We start from the raw sequence: 12703 nt of genomic DNA, 5'->3' as shown, positions 1-12703 counted from the left end.
GTATTATTGTTTTATAATAATTATATAATTGTATAGTATGATAATAATAATTTTAAATTTATTTGTTTATGTATATATTTGTTTCACATTTAATATAAAAGATTATTTGTAAAATAAAAAATAAAATCACGTAGTTTTTTGTTTAAAAATAAAATACGCTATCTCATATAATTATGTGAGTTAGCGTAATTTTTTTTTAAAAAAAAGGAAGTTATGGAAGTCACGCCTACCAAGTAGACGTGACTTTTTTTTTTTATAATAATAAAATTTATATTATTGGTGTAAAATAAATTAATCGTTATACTAATTTTTTTTATATACTATCTATATAAAACAACAACAATGAGTATTGTTATTATCATTTGCATAATATAAAATAATAAGAATAACTAATAATACATAGAAACATAATTATACATTTTAATCATAAACTCAAAACGTACGATTATGATATATTCATAATTTATATTCGAATAGCCACGTAAATTAATTTATATCAACACTTAAAAAATAAGCGTGACTTACTTTTAAAAAAATTAAAATTAAGCAAGTCACGCCATTGGAGATGGCGTAACTTGCTTTTAAAAAATAAAATAAAATAAACAATTGAAAGTCACGCCTGTTGAAGAGGCGTGACACCCTTTTTTTAAAAAAAATAATAATAAGCAAAATGTCACGCCTCTTCAGGACATATTAAAAAAATAAATAAATTGAAAGTCACGCCTCTTCAGGAGGCGTGACACATTAATTTGTTAATTTTTTTTTACTTTATTTTATTATACTTTCACAAAATGTCCGGTAAACGGTTAAAAAATCCTGAGTAGCTTATCTTATCGTTATAAGTCAAATGGATGGTCAACTAAAAGATATGTTATTTGAAAAATGATGATATAAAGTGAATTCATAAAGTCATAGAAGAGAAAATGAATGGTGGGAAAAGGAAGAAGAATCAAAGATGTTGAAATACTTACTATTGCTATTGAATAGCAAAAGGTGCGTAATTTATTATTAAATAAAAAGAAAATGGCCGACGCATTCCAATCCCTTCGGCCTGCTGAGTGGAGAATTGAAGGTGAATTATATTCTTGAGTAGTAGAATTTTTTTAAAAATATTAATTATTTATTGATTTATTCTCATTTCTTTAGGGTTAAACAATTAAGTATGCCCTTTTAAAAAAATTCAGCTTGACCTCCATCCAGTTAAAACCTTTTCCAAATAGGATCGTCCATTGAAAACTCCATTTTCACAACATTAATCCCCCTGATTTTTTTTTATTTTTTCGATAAATTTCTATTACATAGTCATTTTTTAATATGTTTTTGCTTAATGACAAATTGCAAATTTAATTATTCATCATAACTTATCTCTTAATGTCACCAATTATTTTGTTTTGATTTTTTTTAAACATTTGAGTATTGATCTTATTTTAAATTTAAGTCGATTTATTTCACTATTTTGTTTGATATGTCATTTACTAGCAAATCATGTACATTATTATCATGTGGTTACATAAAACTTTTACTGACCCAAGTTAAAATCATAATAAACTATTTAATATAAAAAGTGAAATATTTGATTCCACAAAAGTTTGGTTCAATATTAGGGAAAAATTCGATGCCTTATAATTAATCAGAAATCAAAATCTCANACAGCCTACGTCAAAAAAAAAAGAGCTTGCTTGTTTTGCTCTCTGCGATTTCGTGCTTCCATTTTCTCGTTGTTCCGTCTGCTGCGGCGCTATTTCCCTTCTCAAGGCTGGTAAGACTCTACTGTTTTATGCTTTTTCACCTTCTCCCTGTGCACTCGTCTTTATATCTTGGTTTCGTTCTTCTTCTCTTGTTATGTCTCTCTGTTCCCTTAGATTTACTCCGCCTTTGGTCCGCCCCTTGTATCTTACCTTGGTTTATTTAGCGCACAATGTTCGTGTAGCTTCTCGCATAACTCTACTTTTTTTTCTCCGCCCAACATCATCGGATAAGACTAAAACTATCACAGTCTATATATAAACTCCACAACCACAGTTAATTAACACATCAAAATATTTACGGAACAAATCACTTAAATTTACAACTGCATCCGTATATTACGCATTAAAAGTAGCATTTTCTCCAAATTCGTAAAATCAGTCAGATTCTCAGCTTGACCGAGACGGTAATGTCACGTTTATTCATATGTTGTTTCAGCTTCCTTTAAATTCTAAAAGCAAGTACTAATATACACATTTCATTCACAGTTCAAATCTTTTTGGCTAAAAGCTAGGCTAAAAATAACAGATTCATAGCAGTGTTTATACTTTTTAGCCTGCCCAAATTGTTCCAAATCTTGTGGAGCTGCTTACGGCTATGAATTTACTTGCTTTTACTGCAATTACAGTTTCCCAGGCCCAAAACCACTGTAAGTTACCTTTGTACTAAGAAACCTAAACCAATTATGTACATATTACCTAATACTTTTACTGAAACTTCTTGCTCATTTACATTGTAACCTATTATATCTGTACAGCTTACGTTTCCAAGCAGATTTATCTGATGGAACTGGGAGTTTACCTGTCTGTGTGGAACACCGAGAGGCAGAAATGTTATTAGGCATGACAGGCGAAGAGCTTATCGAAGCAAACCAAGAGGTATATTCAGTTACAACCAAATCACTTCAAAAAAAGCCTCGAACAATTTTTAACTCACTTTTCTTATTTAAAACAGGGAAGACAATTTTCCCCCACAGACATTAATGATAAATTCACAGATTTCCAGTTCCTTTTCTAAGTTAGGACATCAAGGACTGAAGCAAGAGGGAGAACATTCGTACGAAATACCGTCATTGCATGTCTTCCACCTGCTGAAGCCTCATCAGCATCGCAGAGTTCTGAAGAGAAGAGCTTGTCTTCACATGTTCAGAAAACGTTGCTGCCCACAATACCCATGCCTGAATCTCAAGCAAGCACTTCAAACACACAAAAACAACATATTCCAACTACGCTAGCCGATCATCAAATCAGTTCAACCTCCAAGAGAAGCCTCGACTTCAGAGATGATATAACAGAGAATGTCCCAAAACATGCAAAAAAGGACTAAGGTACTTACATTGTCCACACTTTTTAAATTGCTTCGTTAGTAATTTCTTAAGAAAATGTTTACATATCAAGTCTTTTCATAAACATATATATTGTACTGAATAAAAAAGTTAGTACGTGTTAACAAAATGTGCCTATTATTTACCTTATGACAAACACATTGTAGAATATAATGTTCGTATATACTTTCCAAATAACATGTCTTCTCTTGGTATTTCTTCGCAGAATAATCATTCCCTTGATGTATAACTAATGTAATGCCTCATAAATTCGATTGCTTTCTTGTTATTTTATTAGAAGCACCATGGATATTTAGGCTAGGTTGGTGAGAATAGCACAATTTAGGCTGGATCAGTTGTTGATGGATGACCTAAAAAAAACTCCTGAGCTCACTCATAGGTTGCTTAGCTGGTTGAAAAAAGTATGTGTAATTTGTGCACAATAAATGAACTAAGATAACAACAGTTTAAAAAATTTATTACGCTCAGTTACGTATCAGTTGTACAATAAATAAAAAATTACAGTATTTTATTTTATACAGATGTATCTTTGTGAAGAGGAGGGACAAAGATAGTTTCTATTTATTTACTCTACACATGCACGTACACCTCAAAGTCACTAACTCTATTGATGAAATAAGAAAACTAGGAACGGAGCTTTACAAGCAAGGATAAAACCCTCTTCAAAACAACTAGGAAAAACAGTCTAAAATAACCTTGACCTTTTACAATCCTAAAAATAACTTGCACGGAAGACTTTACGTCTTACAGCTAACTACTTCTATGTAGTTTAGCATTTTAGTTTCCTTTAATTTTTTAAAATCAACTACTACTTTTGCTCTAGAAAAAGTGGTATAATAGTATTCTATTTGGTTTTGTAAAAAATAAATAAGAAACCAAAGTCTTTGCTAACTATCTAATTCTTTCTCTTTTATGTTAAACAAACTTGAAATTTCATGTTAGTAATGATTTAGTGCTACGTATCATTCAGTTGATGTCATTCAATCTCCAAACGCTTATAATATCTTTCTGGCCTACTCGACATTTTATGTTTAGCTATAAGCATTAGCTCCCTTTTATTTACTGTAAAAAAAAACTAAATGTTGTGGATTGCTTTTTCCGTATTGTCTATTGACTTTACAATGACTTAAAGTTAAACAACTGGATGTCGCCAATGCTACTCCTTACAATTGCTTAGATTTATATAATTTGTCGTCGTTTAACGATTTAAACGTCACCTTGTTTTTTCATACTAATTTGTTTTTCCTCTCAGCTTCAAACCAGTGTTCAGTAACTAAAGTCGACCTTCTTTTGTGACAGTCTGTACATCGCTTTTTGTACTTTCTGATTATACACTTTTGCAAATCGCAATGTAAATATTATGTACATTATGATGTGATTATGTTATTTTGCTAAATATGTTGTCATATCTTTTATTTATATGAATACCCTATTTTTGTATTTAAATTATCTTATTTATAAAGTTTATCCCTCATTAGATTTTAAAATAATCAAATACTTTATATTCAATTTGAGCCACGTACGTTGTTAGGCTTTTTCAACATGAACACCAACTCAATCTTTTCCCTACGTATTATCACTTTCATAAAATCCATATTCTTTCATTTTTTTAAATTTATTGAGTACATGCACAATTAAAAATATCAATCATATAAACATGGATAAAAAAAGTCAAAATTTAATATACTCGTAATATTTACATCTTTTTAGATTATATTTTTATATAACACCTAATTCAAAATGAATCAAATCTCCCCAAGTAGGATTCGAACCTACGACCAATCGGTTAACAGCCGACCGCTCTACCACTGAGCTACTGAGGGACAACGGGAGATTAGATCTCCTAGAGTTCAATTCCCGTTCTCAACCCATGACCAATATGAGCTCGAACCCTCCTTCGTAACTCCCGGAACTTCTTCGTAGTGGCTCCCTTCCATGCCTCATTTCAGAGGGACCGTTAAGAGTAGGGAACATGTCCCCTGTTCGATCGTTCCTCCATGGCTCGTAACGAGGCGAAAGCTCAATTGATGCTGACCCGCTTGATTTCCATGAAAGAAGATGCCCCTGCCTCGCGTCCGAGTGCCGAGATTTGGCGGAGCCCGACAAGTGGCGCCAGAAAATCATGCGACAGATCAGGCGAAAAGTTGCTGAAATCCAGAAGGACAGCTTCGGAGAGCACCGGCTCAGAGGCTTGAACGACGAGACCAGTAAATTGATATAGATTCGGAGGCCAGGACATAAATGTAATCTATCTGGATTGTCAAATTTTCTTTTTCTTCTTACGTTTGTTCTTCTAAATTTTGTTATGTGACTAAGCTTAACCATATGTTGGAAACCAAATTGTGATTAATACCACGTACAGGAAAGAGTGAAAGGGATGATGAAAGTTGTGCTTTGATGATTGATGTTTCATATGGGGTAGTTTAATTTAAAATTTTAATTTCTCCATGACTTTCTGAGTTTCCATTATTTTTATTTGTTGAACACACGAAGTGGTCGAGAGATTTTTGTACAATAGGTGAAGTGATTCTGAATTTGTTGGCCGCAGAATGTTGCATCACATGCTTCTTATATGATTATGAGTTAATTAAAATGATCTTATTCAGTCAAGTGGATGTCTTACGAAACATTTATTCTTTACCTGAGATGTCATCGATTAGCTTTATTCAAGTGATTTTATTCCCACAAAGGGCATTTGGACGAATTAACGAGGCAACTCTAAAAATATTGTGTGGTCATGAAAGCTGAAACCATTTAATCAGTAGCAGATCCATTACAATGCCTTCGCATTTTCCTTTTCCCATGTGATCTGTGCTTTGATATATCTTCTGCTGATGCTACGCTATAGTCCTTTGGAAGATGCCAAACCTTGGAGAGCCACAATTCCTCTGGCCCCAATTCCAGCTTGCCGTGATGATTTCTCACGTTTGAAGTTGACGTCATTTGATAAATTGATTGAGAGAACATGCAGTTCAATCAAGAATGTACGGCTCTGTAGCGAGCTAGATCAAAAATCAGGAAGCTTTGGTGTGGCACCTGATGCCGCGTAAGTATCTTCTTGAACTAAGAACTTCTAACTTTTGGATCATTTTGTCATGTATATCCACTGTATGCAACCTGTGAGGTGATCTGTCATTTGACTTTTGGAGGAAATTAACTAACTGGAACTTTCGATGCTTTTGAAGTGCTTTATTTCATTAGCTTAATATCATATACATTTACATCTCCAAGCACTATACTCCAGTGACGTTTGTTAAATAATTATTCTACCAATATATTATTCTCTGTCTCGGCTTGAGACCATGAAAGAATGATTAGAATCGTGTCTAATTTGGTACTTGTGCATCTGACTTTTGTGGAAGATACATTTCACTCTTGAGTTACTATTGAACTCAGAAATTACCAAAATGTCTGTTGCAGTGAAATACAGCTCAAAAGTCCAAACTGGCTTTTTGGCCAGAGAAAATACGATGATAGTAGCTCTGCACGAAAACTGGCATCACATCAATTTGAAAATGGGGGAGCTCGTGATGAGAGAAAAGATGGATTATGTGAACTTAATCTATTTTGTCCTGTTGTTGAGGGATGAAGAAGATGTTTTCCAACGGTAATACCTTGTATTTCCTTTCATTCTTTTTCTTTCCATATTTATTTCTTTGTGTAGTGTCAACTCGGTTAGAAACTCCATCTTATATTTATAGATATTTAGCAATGACTACGGTGGATGAGACCAATGGTTGGTGTGGTGGTACGTTGTTTGGTGATCAAGATGAAAGCGGTGAGATTTATCGGCATTACGCTGAACTTATTCAGGTATGATATTGCATCCTTCGTCTGTTAGTTCATTGTGTGCATGGACGGAGGGTTTGGGCAATTATGGATGCTGTTTTTAGTCTAACGATGTCACTATATGATGTGCTATTTTGTATGCATTCATTTCCATGTATCATCGTCTGTAATTCGTTGGACTTTTCAGGTACCTTCAGCGGAACCCTTTCAGAACGATCTTGAACAAGAAAAATATTACACCGATCTTCTTAGTGTGAACATGGTTGACTGCATAGAAGATACTGCTGTTGAAACAGAAATGGAAGCCGCTGTCAAGGAGTATGACCAAGCTGGTGCTGATCTCAGGATTTTCCCCAAGTCATATAAAGCTCTAGCTGTCGATACAAGCCAGCTAACCAGATGGATTATCGGTGAAGAACGGTTGCTCAAGCTTTAAAAGTTGAGGCAGCGCGTCGCAATCATTAAAAAAATCAGCCATCATTGGCACATTAGTATTGCAGTTTCTAGCCTGCTGGCTGCAGTTTTGAAGGCCAATCTGATGTACAAATCATGCCATTTAATTACCTTAAAAGTTCCTGAGCAAATTCCATATGGAAAGGTGACGATCTTTTGGAATTACAATTATATTTTCTTTTGTAAATGTTAATCTGTCTATTGGATCAAGTGAAGGTAATAGATTCCATCTGATAGTGTAAACCTGAAAATATCTCATGGGTTAATCTATATGTCCCATCTGTGACTTCATATAACATTCACATCCTACAGTATTTTCAAATAAAATGTTTTAAAACCCGTTTCTTTTATGAAATGTGAAACGGGTTGATCCGGAAAGAAACCATGGATACGGGATGTTTTCGAGTCTATATATATATAAAAGCAAAGTTTTTGCCAAATATAGTAATTTTTCGTCAAAATGTCATTTCTAAAAAAAGAAATATATATCATGAATATTGAAATATGTGTACTGAAATAAACGATAGCTTCAATTATTGCTTGTATTGATTATATCAATTCATTTAGTTAAAATTTGAATTTAATTTATTTTTATATTAATTCAAATATAATTTATGTATTATATGTTTTTTAATTTTTTATTTAGATTGAAACTAATATCTATTGAAAACATAAACTACATTAAAATTTTTGCATTGATTATATCAATCAATTCAATTAAAAATTGTATAAATAAATTTAAAATACAAATGATTGCAATGTTCAGTATCACTCATGAGGTAAATCATTCAAAAATAGATTTTGCTATTTTAAGTAATTTCATGCCCAAATTACTTACTAAAAAAGAAATACAATATGTAATTAATTTATTTAATTTTTTTAAAAATAAAATTGATTGAGTGTTAAAAGTTATCACTACAACAAGGTTTTCCAATGAACATTAAATTATCATTTAATAATCATAAATTTTTTTATCCCAAATGCATATTATTTCGAGATTACCTTAATTTGAAAGAATGAATGTATTGTAGTTTTCTTCCAAAACCATATGTATATTGTATATCTTGAATTGTCTTCTTAAAAATTCAAATAAGAGAGCCCAAGAAAATTAAAAGAGATAGATTCAAAAGAGTTTCAAATAGACATTAAATTACCCTCAATAAACATGTATATTACCCTTAATAATCAGAAATATTGACACCCAATGCATGCAATTCGAGATTTCCATAATTTCAAAGAGTTAATGTATGATATAATTCTGCCAAAAACATCCAACGTATAATTTTTGTCCCTTGAGATGTATTATCTGAATTTTAAATTATAAATAATGCAATATTTGATATTATATTAGAAACCAATTTTATTCTATTTATCTTACTAAATTTATCTACTCCAAAATTGAATTATGAAATGACTCATCTTTTCAGCACCATATCTGAGTTGAATCATTCCAAGATATAATGTTCGTTTAAATTTAGTTTTGTTCGTTGTTATGAACTATCTACATATAGAAACAACGATACTGAAGTTTGAAATCTGACTTTCATGATCGAGAAGTAAAAAATATTATTCTTCTATTTGTACAAAATTTTAATTATTACGTATTTACTAATGTGTTAATTTTCTTCTATATTACAAAGTTCACGGATATATGATAGTGGAAATGATTAAATCAATTCTAAAGAAAATACGAATCTTATTAGGACACACATTATAAAATTTATTGGCATTGTTTAAGAATACACATAGTAAATGTTAATAAAATAACTTTTCTGGTTTATACATAATTTATTTATAATCGCATATTTCATTTTTTTAAGAATAATAGGCTGTTGTGTATATTATGAAGAGATTTTGTAGATAAAATCACAACTCATTTTGATAAAGATATTGATGAAACAATTATTGTTATCATTCAAATGTGTCAAACACGTGTCATGTCACAAAATTGTTTGTGAATGTGGATTTAGATGAAATTATTGAATTTTAAAAACATTATTTCTCATTAATTTTATTGAATTTGATTTAAAAATATTTTTTAATCACATGTAAAAAAATAATAATATATAACTTCTCAAAAATTAAAGAATTAAAAATGTATTAAGGTTGGTGGTCGACATCAATACACTAAACACAATAAGCATCATGTCATTGCCTTAGGCTAACACAATCTAAAATTTTGATATATGATAGTGATTATTAGCCAAAAAATTTATCGACATACGTTGTATTTAAGAAAGTTTTTTAAAATTAGCGAAAAAATAGTTTTATAATTATATTATTTTTTCAATTTAAATGTCTAAATATAAACATGTGGTTAGTTAGTCTGAAAAAAATATAAATACTTATATGTTAAGCTGTAAATTGTCTACGCTTAATGCTCTATATGTCAACTTTTTTTTTCATAGTTTTTGGTTTTCCTCCTCAGGTTCAAATCAACATTTAGGGATAAGGCTCGTCGTAAGATTGTAATAACGGGTGCAGAACACTGCGTTTTGTCCTTTCTAAGTATTAATTTTTGAAAAGTACACTGGAAATTTTATTCAAATTATGATGTAGCTATGTTATCATGCAAAATATGGTGTGCTCCCTACATTTCATTATCTCATATTTGTACTTGTCATAGTTAAAAAATGCCCATAGTTTAAAAAACTCTCAATAATTATTGTTGTATATAAAATTCTCACTAAGTATATCTTAAACTTTGTAGCATAGTCATCGTTACATGTACGTGAACTTTAAAATGCTTACCTAGGTAAAATTATTTCCTTTTATTATAGTTTTTCAATCGATTTTCTCCTTTTTTTAAAAGCTTGATTTTCTGCAATTATATAATATTAATAAATTTTTCTCCTTTTCATTATTACATACTTCTACATTGTTTATATAAATACTCTAGAAAAACATATATATACTCATTAGTTTATAATAATGACTATTAATAATGTGGGCTGCTTACACGCTTTTCTTATTTGTGTGTGTACTTGTGCAATTGCGTGTACATTCTTTTTCTAATTAGTTTTATTTATATTAAAATAAGGATCAAATATGAAATTTTTGGTTCGTAATGACATGAACTTTAAAAATTTTCGATATATATCAAAATATCGATATAATATACGTAAATTAAAAATATAATTTTTTTAAATAATAAATTTTAAATTTTAAATAAATATAAAGTATTTTTCGATATAAAAAAATATATATCGATATCGTGTCGAAATTTCGTTACGCACCAAATACAATATCTAATAATGATATAAAATGGTCAACATTTTTGTATAAACTATAAATTAAAAAATAGAAAATATTGGACAATTGATAAATCTTTGTTATAGCCTTTACTGAATTTCACGCCATCTGCAAAAATGTTGTATTAACGACATTGATGTGGTGGATACATTTCTATATACCATTATGTAATAATATTAAATTAAATCACATAAATAATGCAAAAAATAATCTTCAACCAAGAATGAACAAAAAATGAAGATAAAAAATTACCCGATTAAGTATCTAAATTACAATAAATACACGCAACAACACACTTTTTTCGAGCCACGGCTCATCGTTGTCAACCTTCTCTCTTTCTTCAATTATTGTTATTATTATTTTATTACAAGTACATTAAAAAAAATAGAAAAGAATCAAAGGGCCAAATTATTCGGGGTCTTGGGATATCCTGCAAAGCAATGGGGGAATATTTAAAATTTTGTTATTTGTCACGTCATTCCTGGGTCCTGGCTTTTGGATATACCGAAAGATTGCGAACAAATATTTTTTAAGTCACGACTTGATTCTAAAAATGTGACATCTCCCAATGATTCCTAATTTATTATTAGTCTTAAAATTTCGAATTTGGATTTGGAATCTAAGTTATCTAACACTGTTTGGGACCAGGTTTTGCATGAGTATGGAAAATTATAATGGAAAGTAGCCAAACTTTAGTTGACCCTTGGTCTCTCGATTCTGATTTAACTCTCGACCATGATGCGTTTCGACCTCTCCCACGATGTATTCTTATTCCTTCCTTTCATAAATCTCCTATAGATTATAATCTTGTAAGTCATTATTGAAATCTTGAATATGATGGAGCCGATTCGTGTCCAAAATGGATGTTTTGCATGGTTACTGAAAGACTGGGCTAGATTCCTTGGACACAGACTCGGAAAGAGACTTAATTTAATTGTTTATTCATTGGATAAGCTGGTTAGTTATTTATTTAATATATTACTATTGGTATTAATGAAACGTTATTTAATGCAATTGGGCTGATGTTGAAAAAAAGGTATGATTAGGAAAATATCGGGTCCTCGTACCGACCACGAAATTCACGATTGAATACAGTCTCGAATTGTCACTACGTTAATCAGATATACGGTATCATGCAAACCATGTACGACATAATCATATGATAAAATGTTAATATGAGAAATTGAACTCTTGATCATTTGTCAAATACTCATTTAATTAATATACTAACTTTAACACCGGAATGATTCAAAAACGATAATTTTATTCTTATGTTTGATTGTTTCCCAATAAAACTTTCGATTTCTACAAATCATGTTGATCTATAAAAGTGTTACAATTTTCTGGAGCTTAAATTTTTTTTTAAAAAAAAGTTGAAATGATTTGGCAGATTGCTTAATTATCGTCTAATCCAAACTCCGGCCCACCCCCTTCAAAATGTTTTTAGAATTCGATAGTCGACAAATTTTTTTATATTAAAAAACAAAAAAAGCCACCCAAAAATTCAAAATATTCGAACAATTTTTTATTACTATAGTGAAATGAAGAATCAAATGAATATTCATATTTTAAAATATATGGCATGCAGACATTTTTTAAAAATTGACGTGTTTTCTTTATCCTGAAATGTAAATCGACCCAAGTGGTCATCGGACAAATCACTTAAAATATATATATAACATGAACATTATATTTATGAGTCTGTTATTCCCACTTGTGCATAATAGACACATTAACAATTGGTCCACATGAACATTATATTTATGACTCTGGTATTTCTCTTGTGCTGGAATGGAGTATAGGTAAGACAAGGAAATATGAACATTTTTTTCAATTTCCAATTGTAGATATTTTATTTCCATGGACATAATGCATTTTCAGAATGACAACAAAAATAAGAAAGACTTTAAATCGAGAAAAGAATAGTAAAGAAAATATGAACTGAAAACAAACCCTTCAAAGTGGAGGGCCGGGTAGACACGTTTTGAAAACAAAAAGTTAACGACTACAGGCTTCGAGTCAACACATCTATACAAATTAGACACGATCTCAAGCAAAATTAAACTTTTTTCATAAAATTTATGGTTTTTTTTTTTTTTTTGGTCTTGTGGTAGACTA

At 30.5% G+C, this 12703-nt stretch overlaps 1 protein-coding gene and 1 non-coding gene across 2 annotated transcripts in view; one reads left to right on the top strand and one right to left on the bottom strand.

The window, feature by feature from the left end:
- The window catches only part of LOC140979168 (uncharacterized), an 11564-nt gene extending 4452 nt beyond the window's left edge, over positions 1-7112 (top strand). Inside the window, exons 2-8 of the mRNA XM_073444504.1 lie at positions 1654-1759; positions 2302-2395; positions 2504-2624; positions 2701-6137; positions 6512-6698; positions 6793-6904; positions 7068-7112. Of these exons, the coding sequence (XP_073300605.1) occupies positions 1654-1759; positions 2302-2395; positions 2504-2624; positions 2701-2763 (384 nt within the window). The 3' untranslated portion in view covers positions 2764-6137; positions 6512-6698; positions 6793-6904; positions 7068-7112. The remainder of the gene's footprint in view (positions 1-1653; positions 1760-2301; positions 2396-2503; positions 2625-2700; positions 6138-6511; positions 6699-6792; positions 6905-7067) is intronic.
- TRNAN-GUU (transfer RNA asparagine (anticodon GUU)) lies at positions 4843-4915 on the bottom strand. Its single transcript has one exon. It is a non-coding gene; the product is annotated as a tRNA-Asn (tRNA).
- Positions 7113-12703: the final 5591 nt, after the last annotated feature.

This window comes from Primulina huaijiensis, chromosome 6 (genome assembly GCF_012295235.1).
Source record: "Primulina huaijiensis isolate GDHJ02 chromosome 6, ASM1229523v2, whole genome shotgun sequence".
Taxonomy (NCBI): domain Eukaryota; kingdom Viridiplantae; phylum Streptophyta; class Magnoliopsida; order Lamiales; family Gesneriaceae; genus Primulina; species Primulina huaijiensis.
The sequence above is the reverse complement of the archived record's forward strand: the minus strand, read 5'-3'. Positions and strand labels throughout refer to the sequence as shown.